Raw genomic sequence first — 23,480 nt, 5'->3', positions numbered from 1 at the left:
AAGCCGCAGTGTCTAGAGGCGATGTACTTAACTGTTCCCTTCCTCCTTGTACTTTTAGCACCCAACTCCTTGTCTTTTCTTGTTGCCAGAAGGGTTTATGCAGGTGGTTTTTTTCCCCCTACAGCCCAACACAGGCTTTTTGCATGTTTTCCCCAGACCTTTGGCCCCCATCCCTGGGCTTGCCTCCACAAGCAGCCAGCCAGCCCTCACCAACCCGGGGTGGTGCAGCTGCGGCAAGCTGCTTTCTGGGTTACCCAAGCCTGGAAAGGCACTCAGGGTCTCCAAAGCCTTTCATATCCTTCCAGTTGCTCTTTAATGCAGAAAGCAGGAGTGTCCCACCATAGTAATCAATTGACACTCTCCTTCAGCGTGGTCCATATGAGGGTTTCCTTGGTACCTCCCTGCAGCAGGCAGGCGAACCACCGAGAGCTGATAATCTTCTAATTAATAACACGGAGTTAGTGAATAACTCATGCTTTACAAATAAGTCAGCACATGGAGGTCTCAAGACCCCAGTGTATCCAAAGGAAGCCCGAGAGAAACTAATTGACATCTGTGGGGGCTACAAGGTCTGTTGGCTAGCCTTGCAGCTCTCCACAGCTGCTCATGCGTACCCAGAGGAACTAAAGGGAGGCTGCAGGCGGCCAATTTTTAAACAAAACCAGAAACCTCCACAGTCTCGTCAATGGGTGAATATTTGTGCATGTGGATGCGCAGCAAGGGGTGTAAATGGGAGCACGTGGCGTGACTTGGGTGCGCAGCAGCCTGAGTCCTGCTTATTTAGCAACGTCAAGGACAGAATCCCCATCTTTAAGGAAAAATAAATGAACAAGCACTCTTTTCTCCGACAGTGACTCCAGCTCCTTGCCCCAAAAGGAGCAGCATTAATATGCCATTAAACCTTTTCCTTCCCACGGCTTTTCCTCACTCAGCATTAAATGAGGACTCGTGCAGCAGAGGGACCTGCAGATGTCAGCCCTGGGTCTCCATTTTCTTGGGGCTGATACCAGGAGACCCAACTATTTCTGAAGGCCACATCCTTACTGCTGGGCAGCTGAGCCCTTGTGAGCGAACCCTGGGCAAACCACTGGCAGGGCACTTCTTGCTGCAGAGGTGGGGGGAAAGTGCAACTGAGAAAAAAAAAAGACTATCAGCTAGGAACATATGCCCCAAAGCCCCACCAGTCTGGGGAGAGGAAGGAAAATATTCCACTTTTCCGCTTCTGGTGCCAGCAGCCCCACCAGCATGACCCTGCCAACTGGTGCAGCAGCCTCACTGGTGCTGGAGGGTGGCTCCATGACTCCCCAGGTCATGGTCCCATCCTGGGACCACCGCTTCTGGGGGTCCTTGGAGGCCAGCACAGTCCCAGGGCCCTCTGCAGCACACAGTCTCTAGAGGTAACAGCTCCTGTAGGCCAGGCAAAGGCTGTGTGTAACCTGCAGCCACAAGCCCCCACCTGAGCCGTTGCTCTATTCGCAGCACAAGCAGCAACAGGGCAGCTTAAATCGGTCATTTCAAAAGTTGGAGATTTCACATGGCAAACACAGGGAACCTTTGAAATGGTAGTAAAACACATGGCAGAGTTTCAGTTTTCCCTCTATTTCTAAGTCTAGTCAAGTCCAGCCTTCAAGTATTTCTAAATCCAATTCATCTACAGAAAGCCTGCACGCTTGCGGGTAATTAGCTTGGAAGATCTCTTTGTTGCCTCATCCTGTCTCTGTATAATACTCTGGTGAGTCGGAGAATTTAGTTCACTTAGAATGGGGTCATGTTAAGAAACAAGCTTGCAATCCTCAAATTGCCTCTGCCATTGGAAAAAATAAACCCCATTCCTTCAAATCCTGTTTGCAGAGGCACAACGCAAGCTCCCGTCAGCATAAATGTCGTGATCCACCGTGCGTGGTAGGTGCTCCCCAGGGCTGTGTCCTGGCCAATCCAAAGGCAGTTCCCAGTGTTAAGTGAAGCCAAGGGTGAAGCACAGGCACAATCTAAGGGAAAACCACAAGCACAGGATGTTCTGGGAGTAATGAAACACTAGGGAAATTAGGAGTGGGATGCATATATCTGAGAGAGGTTTCGATGCGCAATTCAAGGGCTGAGTGTATTAAATGAAGTTTGTCATATCACTTAACCCACCAGTTTTCCTCTGCCAGAGCATGGCTTTCTGGCTAATTCTACTCTTTTTTTTGTGCTAGACACAGGGCTGCCTTGCGGTGAAGGGCAGCCAAGCAGAGGCAAAGCTGAGGGTGTATCATCTTGGTAAACATACCTCCCACCAGCGGGTTTGCTGATGTTCTTTCGCTATGTAGAAAGTTGAGGATGGTTGGCGGGGGCGGGGGCAGCAGCCTTGCTGCGGGGCTGGAACTCCAGGGAACACTGCTGGCTGCACTCCCCATGCTGCCTCCCAGGGGGCTACCCCACTGAGGGGGCCAGAGAGTACAGGATGGGATTAGGAGACTTTTCGCTCTGATGCTCACAAGGTAGTAAGTCGGTAACTCCTTCTTCCCCAGAGAGGGGAAGGAAGAGAGGGCAGGGGAAGGAGGAGAGGGCAGGCTGCTTGCAGACCCCCCTCTCGCTCCATGTTATTCTCACCACCAACCCCTTAGAGCCTCATTTGGCAAGGGGCTTAAAAGCACATCAGACTGCTGTCATATAACTTGGTTGCACGACTCACTCGCTTCTACCTAGAGCTACTGTTCCCGGGCTTCCCACCTCCCCAAGTCTCACCTACAATAATCCCCATCATAAGCACCTCCGCATAACCCCCCTCTGTATAACACGGGGGGAAGCCCTGCCTGCTGCCGGCCGTAGAATGTCTCCATTGTGGCCCCGTGCAGGCGCTGTATATAATCTTTCTCTGCCAATATATGTCTTCATGAGCTGCGCCCCCCCCACCCGCTCCTGAAAATAAAACAACTATTCTTTTCTGTTTTAAGTAGATTTTGTGCAATAAAAAACATTTTATTGCTTCCAGTAATTGGTATTTAATTTGCAGGCCTTTACAACTTGCAAAGAACAGACTGCTTTAGCTGGAGAGCTGGTATGTGTGTGCACTTTGTGGATTTTATTCCACTGGCACTTGCTGAGTTGACTGGTGTAAAACGATACAATTATGGTTTTGCAATCAGAAAGGCTGCAGATAAAGACCTGGAGAGACATTATAAGGTCCTGGGTCCAATTTGAAGCAGCAGGCAAGACAATATAATTTTAGGGGGCGCTGCCAGCCTCAGACATCAAAACTTTACTCCTGTTAAGTGTTTTCCATTTTACTGTCAAAATATCAAAGGCTGTTATTTAAACCCAGAGTCTCTTAAAGTTGATTTTCTTTCTCTCTCCTTCTCCCCCACCTCTTTTTTCCCCTTTAACTACCCCGATAAATGCGACGCGAGGTAACCTGTGAAATGTTAGCCCCCTTGCTCCCCACCTCGCCGTGCAGGGGCACTGAAGCCCGCCGCAGCCTTTAATACCTTTACAGGGTGAAATCTCGCTCCGGCCGGCCCCATCCCTTCTGACGGCGGCCGGGCGTGGGCAGCGGGGGCGAGGGGGGGTGTCTCTGCCCATCGAGGGCCGCGGCTGCGGGGGGAGGCAGCCGGGGCCGGGACCATCTCAGCGGGGACCGGGGGGGACACGACCCGACCCTTCCTCGGTGGAGACGGCGCGGCGGTACCCCCCGATATCCCCCTCCCCGGGAGGTCGGGGCACGGCTCAGCAGCAGCAGAGGCCGGCACGGCTCGCCCGCCCGCAGCCTGCACGCGTGGGGAGCGAGGACGAGGGGGGCGGCCGCCCTGCGGCTCTGCCGGCACCGCCGCCGATCTGCCATTAACACCCGCTGCCCCCTGCCCCGCTCCCCGACGGGCCGGGCCGGGTCGGGCCGGCTGCGCAGGCAGCCCCGGGCAGAGCAACGTCCCGCCCCGTCTGACACGGGGGCGACGGGAGCCGGCGGAGCCCCGGGCCGCGCCGGGGGGGGGCGGAGGGACGGGGGGAGGTGGGGGCATCCCCTCGCTGCCGCTGAGCCCCGCTAGGGACCGCGGAGCGGGGCGTCACGGGCTTGCCCGTGAGTGTGCGTCTGTGCACGGGTCCGCCTGCGTGTGTGCGTGCGTGCGTGTGCGCGGGTGTGCGCGCCCCCCAGCTCTGCGGGGACTTGGGGACCTACCGCCGGACGAGGCGACCACCACCTCGAACGGACCTTCTGCAAACACGCGTGGCGTTTCCGACTTGCTGGAGCCGGGCGGTCACGGCGGGGGTCCCGCTGCTCCCCCTCCCCCCCCCGGGCACACCTCCGCGACACCGCGGCGTTCCGGCCCCCGGGCAGAGCCACCGCGCCTCCCCCTGCCCGGGGCTGCGGGCAGCGAGGCAGGCGGGCAGGGGGTCCGCGGGCTGTACCTGGGTCTCCTCAAAAAATATGGGTAAATCCACGGGCTTCTGCGGGTAATAAACTGGCAAAGGAATCGTGCCTTTCCTGCAGCGTTAAACTATCATCTGATTTAAGTTTACTCTAACGTTTCAACAATTTCATTCCGCTCAGGGGAAGAGGGGGTGGGGGGATGGGGGGGGTGGGGTGTGCGGAGACAGATAGTTGCGCCCTTAACAGAATAACTAAATAAATAAATAAAGCCCTAAACAGTCTTCTGTAGGAAAGAAGTTAATATACTCAATTATTTTCTGAAAAAGATCATAACATCTGGAAATTGATATCAAATGGTGTACAATCCCTGAGAGACGATAAACTTCCACTGTATAATATTTCCACTAGAAATCTTAATAATCCCATAAATCTTCCTTGTGAATTGGGAAAATGTAACAGTTCATTGAAATACTCATTGGGAAATAATTGAAAAAATGTAATAGTTCACTGAAATATTCGTGGTTTTTTTTCTTTCTTTGGTGCTGTTGCTAACTCTGTGCATGTGTGTAAATATTCCTACTTCGTTTTAAAGACATACACAGAATATTCCCTTGAGCGCTGCATACCATAAAAGAAAAATATGCCCTTTTGACTTATTAATCATTATTACAGAGTTCAAAATTGCAGCGTCCCTCGCACATTACTGGAGGAGGCAAACAATTCTCTCTGTGTGTATTTTGTGTTGCTAGAACGGGTATAAACTTTACAGCTCGGAAATTTTTTCCCCTCTTTTTCTGCCTTTCCCCCCCACACACCCTCCGATAGACTTTTCCAATTCTGCTCGAGTTATCCAGGGCGACTGAAATCAAGCGGGCTACTCGCCCGTTGTGCTCGCCCAGTAAATTATAATTAATTGCACACAAAGGCAATTGCTTATTGCAGTTCACCACGTGAATGTTTAATTTTACAGAAGTAAAAGTAGGTGAGGATATGAAGGCGTCTAGGCTCCCTGCAATGAATATATGAGTAATTAACGTTGTTGGAAAGATACAGATTATTTTTTTTTTAATAACTGTGATAGAGAGGAGACGTTGTGCGTGTGTGTGACCGTGTGTGTTTGCACGTGCCTCCGTGTAGGAGAGCGGAGAGTATTTGTGTGTTTTTATATTGAATTAATGTATCCCTTTGGTTACGTTGCTAGAAGTCGGAATAAAGACAATTAAGCCCTTAGCATTTCTGTCACACTCCATTAATTACTGTAGCCGCTCCTGTCCCGACCGCTTCGTAACATATTCATCAGGTACGATGCCCGTCCAGTAGCCTCCGCCGGGGAAGTAGGCTATTGTTAGTTTAAACTATAGCCTTTCAAATGTTCTTTATTTTACTTCCCATACAAGATTGTTTTCTTCTCCTTCAATTTTTTTTTCTAAAAATAAAACTCAACGTAAATGTTTTAAGATTAGATTTGCGGGGAAACAGTTTAATTTTCACCATATGTTGCCACAGCGGCTTGTAGATTTAAAAAAAAAAATATCTTTCCACTGAAGCTACCAAAAAAAAAAAAAAAAAAAGTAATCTAATACAAAAAAAGTATTCTTCCCAATGTGTTTCCCTCCTGTGGGCCATTTCGCGGCTCCCAAATAAATATTTAAGGATGCAAGGAAGGGGAAAAAAAAAAAAAAGTGCCCTGATGACGGAAAAGCAAGTCCTACCATGATAATGTCCTTTATTAATATTATAGATGTGTAGTGTGCTGGATGGATCAATCATATCCATTCACAATCAGGATTAAGAGAGCCTATTTTAATGAAAATCTATTAGTCTCTCACTTGAGACACGGATGTTGCTTAAATCAATAAACAGCATAAAAGAGAATACGACGCAGGTTTCTAAATTAAAAAAAAAAAACATCTATGAAATGTGTTAAGACGTCTGTAAAATCCTGAAACCCTCGATCGATACTTATAAATATTTAATGTTTTTTTTTAACACAAATTGAAAACCATTAACACTGCATCCATTCTTATTATTAAAACAAATTGTCCTTGGAATTATGTGCTGTGGAAATGGAGCCAGATTGAAAGGGCATCCTCTGAAATATGTTTACTCGCTTTCATGTAAACCAATAAAAATCTGCAGGAGTCTGTAGCGTGAGCAGAAAGGTTTGATGTACAATGTCCATGATTACAGTCTCTGAATTAATCACGAGAGAGAGGGAGGGAGGGAGAGAGGGAGGGAGGGAGATGGAGAGAGGGGACTCCGTTATCTACTCCGCAAAATCTTGCTCTTTGGGTCAGCGCTTGTTAAAGCATGGATTAAACGATTATTTTTCTGTTTACTTATTTGCCCCATTTCGCCCAAAATAAGCTGAGGTGGGGCGGGGGAGGAGGGGGGGGGTCGGTTGCCCTACGTCATACCAACCAAGAGTAAATGTAGAAATGTAAATTCCTTTTATAAATACGAAATCCAATACTTTGCCTTGGAAATGCTTAAAGCTAATGCAACGCTTAAACTCATTCATAATTATTACTCCCATTTAACTCGGAGAAAACCCGCAATGGTCAAGAGGGCCCTTTGAAAGAGGAATGAAAAATAGCACACGTATTGATACCACGCGAGATACACGCTCTTCTGCCGTGCCAGCTCCGGCCCGCTCCCTGGCAGGGCCACATTCCCCTCGCGCTCCTGCCCCGCTCGCTCCCGGCCCGCGCCGCCGGGCTCCGGGCCCCGGGGCCGGACACCGACGCCCCCGCCGGCAGCCCCTGCGCGTTCCTTCGGGGCCCCGGGGAGGGGGCGGCCCAGTGGCCGGCTTGAGTCTGCGGAGGGGACTCAGCCCCGTAGGGCCGGCGGTGGGGCAAGTGAGCGGCGGGGAAGGGAAGGGGGGGGCGGGAATGAGCCGGACAACCCCTCCCCCCCCCCTTTTGTCAAGTTTGCTCCTGTCCGGTGCCCCCGGCGAGGGAACGAGACACGAGGACTTAGTAATGGCACAGTGCCCCGCAGGTGACCCTCAGGCCGTGCTGCCAGGGCAGCCCTCAGCATGCCGCGGGTGGCCGGTCCCGCAAGGCGGGCAGTGGTGGTCGGGGGGAACGGGGTGGCTTGTGCGGCGGCAAAGGGGTACCCGGGGTGCCGGGCTGAGTGGGGGGCAGGGGCAGCTCTGAGGGGCGCCGGTGACTTCTTAGTTTTGCGACAGGGTCCCAGGAGCTCCGTGCCTGCGAGGGAATGGGGTTTGGACGGCAGCAACTTCCCTCCCTCCCTCTCTCCCCCCCCACTCCCTTCCTCCCTCCCTCCTTCCCTCCCTCCGTCCCTCCGTCCCTCCTCCCCAGCCCGGTATCAGGAGCAGCAATAGGCGTAATTCCCCCTGCACCCGCAGCCAAAGTTTGTAGCGGGGTCGAAAGTGCCCCCCGCTTTTGCCCACACCCGCACCACCTCGCCCTAGGTGCCCGTCAGGCCGCGGGGGCCGCCCGGGGCCACTCCCCGCCTGCCCCCGCTCCCCGCCGAGACGGGACGGGCCCGTCCCCCCTCGCAAAGCTGCGCGGAGCGCGCAGTGTGGCCGTGCGCGCCCGCGGGGCTGCCTGCGCCTCCGCGCCCCCCGCCGCCTGCCCCCGCGGGGGTCCGCGGCGTGGGGCGGCTGCCGGATCCCCGAGGAGGGTTGCGACTTGCGCCGCTTTTTTTTTTTTTTTTTTAATTATTTCCCCCTTTTTTTCCCTTTCCCTTTCCGGTGCTTTGTTTCGCTTTTCGCTTTCGGAGCGATTCTGAGGCAAGTTCCCCCCGTCTGCAGGGCTCCCCCCCGGGCCGCCTCCCCGCTGTCGTCGGGGGCGGCGAGCGGCGGGGGGCGGCGGATTGCGGCGGGATTTGCGCGCCCAGCGGGCTTCGGGAGCCGGGGGCAGCCGGCTTTCCCACCGGGCGCCCCCGCGCTGCCGGGGAGCGAGGAGGGATGGAGGGGTGGGGATGTGTGTGGGAGGCAACAGGGCTATTTTCAGTCTGATTTAGGGGCTTGGATCTGCCCCCGTCCTCAGGGGCAGGAGCCCCGGCGGTGTCAGGAGGGGCCCGGGAGGCCTCGGGGAGAAGCGCGGCCCAGCACTCGCGTGGGCTGCAGGCGTGGGGCTGGGCGCAGGGGGCAGCCGCGGGGTGGGGAGCGGGACGTGGGCGAGGAGGGGGAAGGGGGGCATCCGGAGGAGGGGGTGCAAACTCCGGCAGCTCGGGGAAGCCGAAGCGCACCGTGCCGCACGGGGACCAGGGAAGCGGAGTTAGTAAATATTTATCCTCGTTCGCTGCGAGGGAGGCAGAGCACGGGAGGTGCCGGTCGAGCCCAGTGCTGGGCAAAGTTTCCCCGGCGGCGGCTCAGCCCCAGCGCGGCCCTGCGGAGCCTCTGCCCCATGGGCGCCCGTGTCCCCGCGTGTGCGTGTGCCCGCGACACCCACGCACCGTGCCACCGGCGTGTGCCGCAGCCCACCGCCAGCCCTTATACACATAGGCTGCGTGAGAGAGGCACAAGCAGCGTGTCGTGCCGGGATCTTTCCTTAGCCATACGTTACTTCCACGGCTATCGTTTGCCTTTATTATTTATGTGGTGCTGTGTGATATACATTAGAGCCTCGGATTTGATTGGCGTTTGCGATGACAAGACCTGTTTGTTAAGTTGTAAGGCTTCCTCGGCTCCCTCACTTGTTAAATGAACTCTGGAGGAAGGATGCTACCGAGGCACAACAATATAATAAATGTCAGGGATATCCGCAGTGCCGAGATCAAATAATCAATCCTTGTCCCCTAGATAATCATTTTAAATTCGCACAGGGGGAGATTGATTTTTTTTTAGAGCCCTTTATTAATTGCTTCCTCGATTATTATTTTTTCCCCTCCTCCTGCGGAGGTGTTAACTCTGGTGCTGGGGGCACCTTTGGATTAATTAAACGTATTTTTTAGCGTTTTAACGTTCTGCTAATTTTCAGAGCAGTCCCACGCTCCCCCGGAAAAGAAACAATGGCCCCTTGCTCCAGCAAGGAGCCTCCTTTGGTTGCGATTCAGAGCAGAGGGTGGCGTGATGATGGGCTCTGATTATCTCAAACTCGAGGCGAGGGAACGAGAAGGACGTAAAAAGCCAAACGACCAGAAGACAAAATTCCTCCAAATACCAAACAACCCTTCGCATTAAAGCCCGAGGAGAGGAAATAGAAATAGAAATAAATAGCTGCAAAGACGGCTCCGCCTGAGGATCAAACGGTGCGCAGAGGCGCTAGAAATGCCGGCGCTGTTATCTGGAGATGAATTTCAGGCAGCTATTCAAGCGCATAGAATAATAATAATTACTCCAGGGGTGCAACAAAAATAACAGCAGCCTACCAAGAACAAGGTGGGGAAATTATTGTCAGTCCTATTTTAAATCCGGCAGGGTATGTTTCGTTGGGAGAAAAAAAAAAAAAAAAAAAAAAAAAAAAAGACCATTTAATGCTCTATTTGTCGTGTACAAACTCTCCTGTTAACAAATTATCCCTTTGCCGCACGCAGCAGGATAGCGCTGCATCCAAAGAAACATTTTAGATTTCAATTTTCCTCAACAGTACCTTCAGACGACATAATAACAGTAAACAAGAAAACAGATCCTGCGATGTTTACACGCATCTGGAGAGCCCCCCTACCTATGAATGCACACACACACCCCCGGCCAAGCAACCCCCTCCAAAGCCCCCGAACACACCGACACGGATCCGAGACACCTCGCAACTTGTTTAACTGCAGCACACGTCCCCCTCCGCGCATCCACCCACCCACAGAACAGGCAACACTTAACGCAGCATTCTCGGTTCGCCGGTTATTTTGACCATTTAATTAAGCGAAATTAGCTAAATAGAAAATCAGGTAGAATTTCCAATGATTACAACAAACGCATGTCTCCGGCTTTTTTATTCATTACCTTTTTTATTGAACACTCATTTTCTTTTCCTCTTGACAGCGATACATTTAATTGCAGGAGCACAGTTATTTGATTAGCTGTGGGTCCGTTTTTACTCACAGTGTTGCCACGCACAGGATGTCCTTACAATCAATTAAGTCTTCCTCGACTTTCATTTCTGCAACCCATTTACAGAATGCAGATACCTATTTTCATGTTTTCCTCTCCCTCCCCCCCCCCTTTATTCCTCTCTCTTCCTCTCTCTCTCCCCCTCTTTTTCGCTTTTGCCTCTTTGCCTCCCTAAATCAAGGTGCAAAGATGCCAAAGAGTGATGAAATGAAAAGAAAGCCAATTGCTGGACTGAGGTGGGGGAGATAGCTGCTAGGAGTCCGCCTGCGACTATGGAGCAGTCAGTAATTGCTGGAGACAGGGAGAGCTGGGGGTTGGGCTGAGGTAGCCATGTATAAATAGTGTGATCTCAAATTGAAAGGCATAAATAACAGCAGGAGTGATCTAACCCTATACAGCCCATCTTCTACGTGCAAAAACAGCGTGCGGAGGACGGCCACATCTCCGACTGAAAACAAGTGGATCTCTGTGGATAAGATCACCGGGCAGCCATGGAAGAACTTACGGCTTTTGTATCCAAATCTTTTGACCAGAAAAGCAAAGACAGCAGCAGCGGCAGTGGCAGCAGCAACAAGAAGGAGACGATCACGTACAGGGAAGTTTTGGAGAGTGGGTTGGCTCGCTCTAGGGAGCTTGGAAACTCTGACTCTAACCTGCAGGACATGACCGAGAGCAGCAACCATTGCCCGGTGCATCTTTTCAAAGACCACGTAGAGAGCGACAAGGACAAACTGAAGGAGTTCAGCACGGGCAGGACGGCGGAAGGTAAGAACGGGGCTGGGCGCCCCGCACCCCTCGCCAGCAGCCCCGGCCCCCTCCCCGGCCGCCCCCGCCGCCCCCGGCCCTCCGCAGCGGGGCCAACGCGGTCCCGGGGCCCCGGCCCCGGCGGGGCTCGCCTCCCGCACCCCGTCTGCCTCCTCCGGCCGCCTCCCTCCCGCAGCGGCGGGGACGGGGGCTCGGAACACAGGCGCCTGCATGCATAACGCGAACGTAGCCGTGAAAAATAAGTCGCAACTTCGGTCCTCCCCCCCGCCAGCCCCCGTTCACATCCGAAATCGATCCGGTGCGTTAGGCGTTCATTCACCCGGGGGAAGGGGGCAGCGCAGGACGTCAGACATTTTTGTCTATCTGTGTATTTTTGTACGAGGAAAGCTTGTCCTGGGAGTTTTAATGCCTTAGGAGACCTGTTCTTCCTGCTTCCGGGCCGTCAGGATGCTGCTGCTTCTTCTGGGAGAAAGCTGGATGTGGAAAGGGCTCTCCCAGGACATGGTGCCTTATGTCGGTCAGCCCGCCCTGGCCAGAGGCTCCGGCCGGCGAGGAGGAGGAGAAGGAGGCTGAGGGGAGCCTGGCTGTGAGGGAGCTGCCCGGGCCTGGGTGTAGACGGAGCATCCCTGCGGAGACAGGCACCGGCCGGCCCTGTCGCCTGGTCCCTCGGTCCCCTGCCTGCCCTCACCTGGGCCAGGGCAGCACCGCATCCCCCCGGGGTGCAGGCACGGCCGGCCGAGGGGCATTCCCTCGCCATTCCTTAGCGGAAAGAAATTAAAATTAAAAATAATTTTTAAACCAAGCTAGCTAAAAAACCCGCACAGGCTCGCAGGGGAAGGAGAGAATCAAAAGGGAGGGGGGATTAGAAAGTTGAGAAAGTGTCTCTAGGCAAGTTAGACAGGTGGACCTGCCTGGGGAGCTACTGGCTAGCTTGGGGTAATAAAAAACGGTTAATAGGTTGGGGAACAACAACCAGTCTTTCAGCTGTTTCCTACCGTTTGATCTTGTTTAATATAACATTGGACGAAAGGCAATTCAATTTACAGCCCAAACGCTTATTTAATATCCTCCTCTCTTCCACCCCCTCCCCAAATAGAAGGACGGGGTATAATCACATATTCGGGTACCCGTGTTTCTGCACAAGCCAGCACCACTCAGCGCTGCTGATTTTCCTTCTCTGGTCGACAGACTGTAAAACGAAAGGGTTCCGTTCAGAGAAATCCTTTGCGGAGGAGATGGTTTTAAAAAAATGAAAGCAGGGCATGCTCCAGGAAAAAAAAAAAATCTAAAAAAAATCATAATACGAACGAAAAAAAATATCTCTGCTACTCTCCCTTTTCTCTGTGTATCGAAATTCTGTCTTGTATGTTTAGCTAATCTAATCTATGGAGAGGGGCTGGCGGTGGGGGTGAAAGGGAGGAGTTGGAAAGAGCTGAGATGCTTGTGACAGTTCAAATTCATGCCAGGTTTCACTCTAATTTCATCTGATTCCAGCGTTTGATTTCGGTTCCACCGATAAGCTAGTTAATATTTTACACCTATCACGGACGTGCTGTAGCCTCGGATCTCCGAAAGGAGACAGGGCTTTTGAACGTGCCTAATTTTCCCTAGGCATTTGCTGGGTTAGCACCCTTGTCTTTTCATAGGGGTTCCCCTTACAGGAGAAATGCCAGCAAAACGCCATTAAATCCAACCAGCGAACACCCCCTTCCGGAGGCCAGACCCTTCCCAAAGTTTCATGCAGCCGATATGCAGCCGGGAATCGGAGACGGGGAGCCCGGAGGAGCGATTACGGTCAGGGACGGATTTCATTTCGGAAGTGAAAACGAGCGCTTCGGCTTGGGTCCCCCCTTACTTAAGCACGGATGCTTAAGTTCAGGACGTTTTATCACGTTCAATTAATTTACGATTTGCAGTTAGTCATTTGCATTTGGGGATGCCACAAAGTATATAAGTTAATATATATGTGCATGCGCACATTTGTGTGTGTGTATACATGTACACATACACACAAATACATATATAAAATTCTGCATTCGATGAGGGAAAACGGATTTAATTCGGGATCATCTGCAGATGTGGCTTCCCCCCCCCAGCCCCACACCGGCCAGAGGTGAAGCAGGACAAAGGAGGCCGCCGGAGCAGGCTCGTCCCGGGACCCCTCCGGTGCCCCCGCCGGCTACGCACCCCGGCCGGTGTCCCGGGCAGGCAGGGGATCCAGGGGAACCGGCTCAGCCTCCAGAGGTGCCTCCTGCTCCAGTACTTCTCCTCTTTTCGTTAGTCTGATTTAAAAGGGGGCCGGAGCGTTAGACAGCTGGGCATTAAGGCAAAGAAAGAAAAAACCCAGAATCCAAAACAACAACAAAAAACCAACCAAAAACCGAAAGAAAGATAATTTGCCATAGCAAAAGAAATCATCCCCCCCCCCCCCCCCCCCGCCCCCCGCAAGACAAAGCAGGGCAGCTGTTTCCCCCCGCTGCCTCCCCAGCCCTCTTCCCCCCTGCCCGGGACAAGTGTGCACAGCGGCTGCCTCCGGCCGCAGGCTCGCCCCCAGCCCTGCTGGGCTCCATGAGAGCTGGCGGGGGGGGGGGGGGGGGGGGGGGGGGCGCTGTCCTGCTGTTTTGGAGGGGCTGGGGGGCACCCATGGCCCTTGAGCCGGCTCCCCCGCGCAGGCCTGCCGCCCCGGGGCGGTCGACCGGCTGGCAGGTATTTTGGGGGAAGGAGGGGTGATTAGGGGAGGGACGGACGGTGTCGGTCTCAGGCCCGTGGAAAGTTTGTTTACGAGACAAATATTTTCACCGTGGCTTCCCCGTGACAGCGGTGGGGAGTTTCTTGCATAACCCTCTTTGCGAGAAAACGGTAACGGAGAAACCTCCTTCCCCCTCCTCTTCCCACCGCCTAGAAGTACCGGGGGGCGGCGGTTTTCCTACCAGCCCCTTCCCCAAACTGCCTGTGCCAACAGGCGGCACGGCTTCCTCCTCACTCTGGAAAAAAAGTAAGATTGTATATGTATAGAGAGATTTTTCTGATGGGGCATCAGCCAGGCAAGGCAGCTCGGCTCCCCCCTCCCTCCCTCCGGCCGGCGAGGTGCCCCCTGCCCAGCGCGGGGCTCAGCCCGACCCGGTGCCCGCTCGGCCCGGCCCCCAGCCCCGCTCGCCCCTCCAGCCTGACGGGGCCGGCTCGGGGACCCCCCTCCCGCCCCCACAGGTTGCACTGAGTTTGGGGACGAAGAGAGGGGAGGGGGGCACCCCTGCGTGCTGCAGAGAGAAACTTCGAGGAGGTGCGAGGGGAGGCTTAGTGTCGTTTTCCCCTTCCCCCTCCCGGCAGGGATCTACGAGTGCAAAGAGAAGAGGGAAGATGTGAAGTCAGAAGATGAAGATGGACAGACCAAGCTCAAACAAAGGAGAAGCAGAACCAATTTCACACTAGAGCAGCTGAATGAGCTGGAAAGACTTTTTGATGAGACTCACTATCCGGATGCCTTCATGAGGGAGGAACTAAGCCAGAGGCTGGGACTGTCTGAAGCTAGGGTTCAGGTAAGAGAAAGGCTCTGTTCCTGGAAACGTCCTCACCTCACTTCCTAACTGCCAGCGGATCCTAGCACAGTGCCCCGTTTCATCCAAAGAGGGGAGGTGAAGGCAGAGACGACACGTGTGATGGGGAAACTGTTTGCAACTCCGCTGTACCTGTCCTGCCAAACGTAATGCTGCTCTGGGAATATCTGCCCGTGCCTTGCATTTCCTAGGAAGGCGCTGTAACTTTTTTTTTTTTTTTTTTTTTTTTTTTGTGGTGATGGTGGTGGTGGCCGCGTGTGTGGTGGTGGCAATAGCATTGAGAAGCGCCTAATAACTGAGCAACCCTCTGTTTCTAAAAAATAATTATATATTTCCTTGCAAAAGTGCCATTAACTCTTCCTTAATCCTCACTTTCTTCCCCCTCTTTCTTTTATGGGGCTGTTGTGGAAAAAAAAACCGCCAAAAAACCCAGAAAACAATCGCAGTGAATAAGGCTAGACGGTTTGGGTGCTGAGGGACAGGATTAGGCAGAGCCGGGGGGAAGGTGCCCGCTCTAATTCGCGAAGCAAGCGTATGAATGCAAGATACCCATCTGGTAGAGGTCCTCCTGTCCCTCCCATCCCGCTTCAGATACAGCTAAATACCAATTAGCCTTCGAAACCTTGAAAATAGGTCTGGGTTGCTGTAGTTCTGGGGCCATCAGAGCTGCCTGTTTGGGTGGCTCTGCATCGATTATTTCAAAATTCAATTTTCGGTTTGATGCAGGGGAAAGATACCCCTCCCTCCCTCCCTTCTCCCTTAAGCCAACTAGGGAATGTCTCCCCAAACCAGATGTTGTATAAAAAAACTAAAACCTAGAAAAAATTAGTAAGATCAACCTGTGGCTCTCTGAACAGGCCTAGAGGAGGAGAAACCTGAAGGGAATCCCTTCTTGGGTTGTAACTCTGTGTTTGGCCTAACAGACCCAAACCAAACCAAAATCCAAGAAGAAAAAGTCACCAGGCCAACCCCTCTGCTGAACAAAACGCCTTCACACCCTGGGGATAAGAGATGTGCATGCATACGTATATCGGCCTATAGGTACAGGTGGGGGTGTGCTATGTGGCCATAGGTAGATGTTTCCACGCCTGCCTTCACCCCCAGGGTGCAGCAGGAGAAGGAATACAGCCCCGATCTATAGTGGGGACAGGGGTCGGCTTGTCCCCCTCTTTAAACATGACCCACTGTGGAAAGCGAACAGGCAGGACCCCAGGACCCTGCTCCTCCCAGACCCCCTCAGCAAGCCTCTGCCCGAGTAAGTGGCTATCTCACTCTAAACAACTGCCTCCTGCAGGGATTTCCTGAAATAAATAGTGCAGCTAGGTTGTTTTCTTTTTTGTTTTGTGTTTTTGTTTCCTGGGGGGGGTGTGGGGTTGGTCTGTGCTGTTTCTTTTTTATTCTTCTTCTTTTTTTAAAGGCTTTTTTCTCCCCTCAGCTCCTGCCTCTCAGTATAAACCGAGCTGGGCGAGGGATGGTGTTGGGCACGTGCCTTAGGAAGGGTGGCTTGCAGGGGATATTGCAGGGGTTCAGAGTGCTGCTGGCCTGCTTTCTCCTGGAAGATTGATCTAACCACACCATATAAATTAATGAAAAGATTAAACTTTTGCTGAAGGGGACATCAACTCTTATGTCATCTTCCCAGATCTTCTTACTTGGGCTCTGTAATATCTTTCCAAGGCCTTGATGTACTGTTTCTATAAAAATAAATTACTTGTAATTGAATTCTGCACTCTTTCTTTCAAGTACTTTATTACTGAGCAGCACCTTAACAGGATGTTCATAGTTACAGGAAAATTGGTCCTTCAAGTACTTACAGATCTTAAAACAGCACAGGAAAAAAAAAAAAAAAAGAGAGAGAGGAAGTCTGATGCAGGCAGAGACTATGAGAGAGATTTTTAAAAATTAATAAATTTAATCATCTTACAAAAGAGGTTTGCATGGATGAAAATAAAACTATAAATAAAAGAAATATCAAAAGAGAAAAAGGAGAAATGGATAATTAATTAGGGAATGATCAGTGAGCTTGATATCCATTAATAAATGGAAACGGAAAAAAAGAAGAAAAGAGGAAAAAGGAAAGGTTGTGGTTTGTTTTTTTTTTAATACTTTCAGAATTGTTCTCCGATTCCTATCTGAACCGCTTGTCCCTTGCTGTTAAAGGATATAGTTTCAATTTAGTGTGGAAATTTGCTGTAAATAAATTGAAGCTCCTATGGTAGCTAGTCCTTATTAACCTTTTATTTTTAGTGTTGTACTGGAAACTCATATCACCCAGCTGTCAGGGTTATAATTGAAAGTTATGAGACCATAGTGAGGAGCAGGCAGTAATTCAATTACAACAAATATCTTTGGGTTTATGGTGCAGGGCTAAATTAAATGTCATTATTCACTGTCTCTAATGGAAATCAAAAGGAAATCAGATTAGAGCATTTGTGAAAGAAATCACTGAGTGATCCTTAATGAAGAAATAACTGTCTAAAACAGTGTACTGTGCTTTACTTAGCATATTCATGACTAATTGGAATTGATCGTGAATCACACCAAGCCTGATTTATTATCGCTTAACGCAGTGGCTAATTCATCACTTTTATTCCTCATAACCTTATTTTTTCATAGCTAAAGGGAAAGGGCACTTCGTTTTCCAGATTTAGATATAATTTCTGTTTGAAAGATGTTCTGATTTGCAAGAGAAGTTGTTTAAACGCTGCTTAAATTCCTCCTGACAATTTATACTACTTTGGCGGCGGGGGGTGGGGGGGCGGGGGGAACACACACAAGGAGATTTCCTGCAAGGATTTACAAGAGTAAAAAAAATATGTACTATTGTCGCTACAGGACGATGATATTTTGCATGCTCGTATAAAAAAAGAAATTATATATAAATCCCAAACGGCCCGGTTAGAATGAGAAGCGTTGCATGTCCTAAATATTTGCGTGTTGTTCGTAGGGAAAAATAGGCTTGTTGCGGTGCTGGGCGTTTCAGGGCAGGGGGAGGCAGCGGTGCCCGGCCAGCGCGGGGAGGGCTGCGCTAGGGGCGAGCCGGCGGGAGCGGGAACGGGAGCGGGAACGGGAGCGGGAGCGACCGGTCGGTCAGTCCGCAGCCGCCCGCTGCGCGCTCCCCCCGGCCACCCTCGGCAGGAAAAATGGTGCGCCAAACCAGAGAAGGCCAATTCCTACTTAAGAAAATCACTGAGTTACCCGAGGTAATTAATGCCTTTGGAAGCCTTTCTTTGCACTAATTACTCCGTTGTAAATGACCATCATTAAGGCAATTGAAGAAAGCTTGAAGGGAAAATTTGATGTAGGAAGTGCAGTTAGTATTAATTAACCGTATGATCTCTTGGCAAGTGCAAGAACATCAAAGGTTGTAGGTGTTTACTTAGCTACCAGATTTTATCAGCGGTCAAAGTCAATGTTTGTCCATATTCGCTAGGCTGTTGTCAGGACAGGGGTCCGCAAAACATTTTGGTCCGCGCCTCTGACGGTCCTTTGGGGAAAGCTGATGGTTTAAGCACCTTGGAAGGGGAGAAGTGATGAAGGTTTGAAATGCCCTGGAAAAGAGGCAGGGGAGGTGCAGCGGCAACTGCAAATTCTGCGCTTGTTTGAGTCCGAACGGCTGGAACTGGGGCAGGATTATTGGATTACAGGCGTTTCTTGGGTAGGGGCATAAGCATTTCTTTACATCCCAGCCCACAAAGATGTTGCTCTTCTCTGTCCAGAAGTCTACAGGAGCGGGTTCTGCCTTTTTTTAACATTTGGGGAACGGGGAGTGATTCAGACCCTTTTGTGCAAGTTCAGGATCTCGCATCTTCTCGGAGGTCTTCATCGTGTCCGAGCCCAGCTCGGGAGAGAGCAGACGGTCCGGTCGCCCAGGGACCGGACCCCGGGGTCTGACCCGGCCCACGCTGGCTGTCCCCGGGATGTTTGAGGTGTGACTGGAAAGGGAGCGAGGGTCCCACCCAGCCTGCGTGTGTGGGCTTATTCGGAGTGTGTGTGGGAGCGGCCCCTCGCTTCGGACGGGCGGCACAAAGACGGCCACTGCCCGCCCGGGGGACACGGGCGCCTCTGATGTCCTGTGTTCAGCTCCCGCTGAGCAACCACTCGAGAGAGCAGGACAACCCCCCCCCCCCACGCCCCCCGCCCCCGACAGCCCCACGGAAGCACACGGAGGGGCTCACTCCGCCTGGGGCTGCGCTCGCCCCCTCGGCTGCTCCCGAGGAGAGACCTCAGCAAAGTTGTGCCGAGTCCCTCGCCTCTGCTCTCCATCCCCAGCCCCTGAGCCAATCCTCTCTTAGCGGCTGGCTAGTCTACCTCCATTTTTTGTTGTTTTGTTTTTGTTTGCGCTTTCTTTTCGCAGGTCTGGTTCCAGAACAGGAGAGCAAAGTGCCGAAAGCAGGAGAACCAGATGCACAAAGGTGGGTCAGGGGTGCGGGCCGGTCAGAGGGCGGCGGCCGCGGAGCCCCGGGGCGCCTTCCCCGCTCACTCGGCCCTGTCTCTCCCCGCAGGTGTGATCCTGGGAACCGCCAGCCATTTAGACGCCTGCAGAGTGGCCCCCTATGTGAATATGGGAGCCCTGAGGATGCCTTTCCAACAGGTAGTTAGCTCCGGTTTTATTTTCCTTTCCCCCGGCAAGCTCCGACCCCTTTCGTTTGCACGGGAGGAAGCCGGACACGTTTACAAGTGCCATTTATACAGAAGTTGGCACGTATTAAAAACAGGCTGTAAAACTTCGTGCAGGAGCCCCCACCCCCCCGGCTGTCGGGAGCTCAGCGCTCCTTGGGCCCGGGGAGGGGGCCAAGCGGGGGGTCCCGCTGTCCCGGGAGGCGTCACCACCGGTGCTAAGCCCCCCCCTCCCCCGCCGCCGTGCGACGTGCTGGCACACGGCCCCGGGGCCGCCCGCAGACGTGGCAAAGGCGTGCTGGCCTCCTGGGGGCGCATCGCCTTCCCGGGGCGGGGGGGCCTGGGGGGCGCCCGGCAGGCCCCCCCGCAGCCCGCGGTGTCGGGGTGCCAGCCGCCCAGGGGGCTTCGGTCCCCGCCCGGCGCCGCAGAGCACTATGGCAGGAGGGTCTCCCACCCCCACGAGGGGGGAAAACTGTCCGGGCCCCCGCGTTCTCCCCCTCCTCAAGCGGGCTGCCGAGGCCTGGCCGTTCCCGAGGGAAGCGGCCGCCCGGTAGGTGCGGGGGCTTTTCTCCGGTGCGCTGCCGCTGCGCAGGCCCGCCGGGACCGGGGCAGCCGGCGGGGCCCGGGCCCTTGCCCCTGTGAGGCGCAGCCCCCCGGGGGGAGCCGGGCCGAGGGGGATAACATTCCGTCCCACTTCAGCCACCCCCTCGCCGCCACTCCTAACCCCCCCCCCTCCCCCGCTTTTTTATTTTTTGGTCAATTAATAGGGGAATCGATTTTTCCCAGCCCAAAGGGACCCTCCACCACCTTCTCCGCCTCAGAGACACGTGGAGCTGACAGATTAATTGTATTGATTTTTTAAAAGACATATTTGGACCAAAATAATTAAATACATAAATAAACTCTCCCCCACTCCTCTCCGAACCTACCCGGAGCTGAAATCTCTCAGTCAACCCAACGTGTTTGTGTAGGTCGAGAAAGCTCCAAAGCAAACACCAACCCGGTATATAAGGGACCCGTGGCTAAAGAGATTTTAGCAAGGTATAAATAAACATCCCTGAAAAAAAAAAAAGCCCATAAAAAATTAGCTATTTAGTACTTGTTGGCGCCTGTGCATTGGGCTGCGTTTTTGTTTTTGTTATTACAAAAAAAAAAATTTAAATACGGGGAGGGCTGGGCACGCCTGTGTGCTTCTGGCCCGGCGCGGCGCGGGGATGCGGGGACGCGCGGCGCGGCACGCCCGGCCCGCTCGCCAGTCGCCCTTCGGGGCACCGGCCCGCGGGAGGGTCGGGGCGGGGGGCGGGGGCCGGTGCCGCGGGCTGACGCCGTGTCTCTGCCGCCGCCGCCAGGTCCAGGCGCAGCTGCAGCTGGAGGGCGTGGCCCACGCGCACCCGCACCTGCACCCGCACCTGGCGGCCCACGCGCCCTACCTGATGTTCCCGCCGCCGCCCTTCGGGCTGCCCATCGCCTCCCTGGCGGAGTCCGCCTCCGCCGCCGCCGTGGTGGCGGCCGCCGCCAAGAGCAACAGCAAGAACTCCAGCATCGCCGACCTGCGGCTGAAGGCCCGGAAGCACGCCGAGGCCCTGGGGCTCTGACACGCTTCGGCCGAGCCCCCCGACCCCGCCCCGGGTGCCCGCGGCGGGCGTGTGTGTGACCCGCACGGACCGCCGCTCCGCAACCCCCAGCCCCGCTCCTCATCCCCCTCCTCCCCGGCCGCAGGGCGAGCAGCGGGCGCTCCGGGCCGCCCTGCCGCCTCCCCTCTCTCTCTTTTTTCTTTATTTTTGTTTGTTTGTTTTTTATTTTTTTATTATTATTATTATTTCTTTCCCCTTTCCCAAGGTCTGCGAGCGCTCGGCGGCTGCCCTCCCCCGCCGCTTTCCTCGCCCTCTCGCCCCAGGGACCCGGCGGCCGGGGGGGCCGGGCGAAGAGGCGGGCCCCGGAGGCCGGTGGCGGCCGGTGGCGCTGCGTGGCGCGGCGGGGACCCCCGGCCCGGCTCCCGCCTCGGGCGCGCGCGCACACACGCACGCACGCAGTAAACATGCACCCACCGGTCGGAGGCTCCGCGGAGGATAAAGTAGGTGGGAGGAGAGAGAGCAAGGAGAGTTAAAAAAATTACACAAAAAGGAGGAGAAAAAAAAAAAAAAAAGGAAACGATCTCTAAATTATGTTAATCTGTGAACATTGGGGACACTTTGGATTTTTCTGACCCTGGCAAAAGTGATTGCTCCAGCATAACGTCATCTGCTGCTGTCAGTTTTGCTACCTTGTGCATGTGTCTAACTAAACACATTTTGAAGATCAGAAATATATTAGAACGAAACTAAACAAAACAAATAGTAATAATAATAAATAATAAATCCTTGGGGCTGGTCTCCATTAAAGATGACATTTCTTTGTTGCCAACAGTATTATTTCACTGCCATGAATCTCTTCCATCACTGAGGAGCTGCTGCTGCAGAACTGGTTTGAATTTAAATGTGGAATTTCAGATCTGAGGCAAGGCAGTTTTGGTTTTTTTTCTTTTCTTTCATAAAAAAAAAAAAAAGCAGCAATAACAGAAAATGTGTGTCTCAAATGGCTATGTCCTTCAAAAGGAGAAAAAGAGAGAGACTAGAATTTACTAATTGTTAGTGATGACTTGAAAGATGGGAACAATAAGAAATGCACCTGTTTTGCCAGAATCACCTGAACTCAATGAGATGCATTGTGCCATAGAAACAGGTCAATTTTTCATATTTTTGTTTCTCTAAAATGTCTGGATCTTTGACTCAAAATCTCGCTGTTTTACAGGATGTAGAAAGAATGACTTATACAACAAAGATGGACATATGGTTTTAAGTCATAATACTGATGCAGCATTAATTTTAGTGAAATGCAATTAAGTGCAGTAAAGTGCAATACTGTAAATATTATAGATTAAAAAAAAATAGCCGTACTTATTCTGTTAATAACCGATTCTGCAAGAACCATAACTTAAGTCCTTTATGCTCAGACTGGTGCATTGCAGCTCCTTGCCAGAGTGACAGTCTGAGTCTTCTATGAATGGGTAAAGTTATATGTATCACATATGGGAAAAGGTAGATGCCATGATTTCTAGTTGAGTTAATGTGCCATGTTTCTGGGCAGTAAGCTGAAAAGTCTGGTCTGTATGACACTTTCACAGTCATTGTAAGTATAAAAAAAAAAAAAGAAAAAAAAAAAAAGCAAACAACCAACCCACGGAAGTGTTTTGTAGAGGTGGACAAGTTCAATATTTGGCTGTTTAATTTTTGCCTGTGATTTAGATACCAAGTCTTAAGCCAATGCTTAAGCGAAGTCACTACTATAAATCCAGAAAGGATGAAGAGTAGGGAAATAATTTAAATTGTATTACCAAAGTGTCTGGGTTTACTTCTTATGCTATTCACTTCTAATTAGTTTTTTTCTTTGTTGGTTTTTGGTTTTTTTTTTTACTTTTTGGTGGGGAGGAGAGAGGAGGGTACAAATATTGGTCTTGTCTACATCTAACAGGATAGCTATTTGTTGCCTTTGTTACCAAGGCCTGTGCAGATGGAAGGTTTTCCTCTCAATAGTTACCATTATTAAACCTGCTTTTTATGTGTCGTTTAGCAATCCATTACTAGTTTTGGCTTTTGCTGATATTTATCAAATCCAAATATTACTGTAGGACAACAATTCATGCTGTAGATAAATTTTAGACACTTGTCTTCTTTTTTGTTTCTCCTTCAAGTTTTGATATTTTCTAGCAAGCAAAATTTCTGGAATGTCAAAGTTGTGTCATTTCCCTTCTATTTATTACATGAGAAGTAGTTGTATTTTGGATTTGCTAGAGCTGATAAATGTTACCTGCCTTTTCTACCTCTCTGTGAAAGCCTAGTACCTTTTTAAAGCGAGGCCAAAATATTAAGGTAGTGTTACTTGTTGCTGAGAAATATGGACAAAAATCTCAGGCAATTAACGATTTCTAATTGAAACAAAACATTACCTGGAAAGTAAAACATTATTCATCATGATGTATGAATTTCTGGCTAAAATAAGAAATATATGGAGTGGTTCCAGCACTTCTAACATGCAGATGTGAAAAATAATAAACATTACTACAGAGATGCTTTAGGCCATAACAAGTAACCTGTTGTACTGGATGCCCACAGCCATTGAAGGAGAATTTGATATACGG

The 23,480-nt window shown here is 51.9% G+C and overlaps 1 protein-coding gene across 1 annotated transcript; it reads left to right on the top strand.

Annotated features, from left to right (window-relative positions):
- Window positions 1-10,588: 10,588 nt before the first annotated feature.
- On the top strand, window positions 10,589-22,919 carry SHOX (short stature homeobox). The gene is made up of 5 exons (XM_055803002.1): window positions 10,589-11,129; window positions 14,457-14,665; window positions 19,041-19,098; window positions 19,189-19,277; window positions 20,653-22,919. Exons 1-5 carry the CDS (start codon window positions 10,856-10,858, stop codon window positions 20,896-20,898), a joined length of 876 nt encoding a protein of 291 aa, XP_055658977.1. The 5' UTR covers window positions 10,589-10,855; the 3' UTR covers window positions 20,899-22,919.
- Window positions 22,920-23,480: the final 561 nt, after the last annotated feature.

The sequence above is a fragment of the Falco peregrinus genome, chromosome 4 (genome assembly GCF_023634155.1).
Source record: "Falco peregrinus isolate bFalPer1 chromosome 4, bFalPer1.pri, whole genome shotgun sequence".
Taxonomy (NCBI): domain Eukaryota; kingdom Metazoa; phylum Chordata; class Aves; order Falconiformes; family Falconidae; genus Falco; species Falco peregrinus.
The sequence above is the reverse complement of the archived record's forward strand: the minus strand, read 5'-3'. Positions and strand labels throughout refer to the sequence as shown.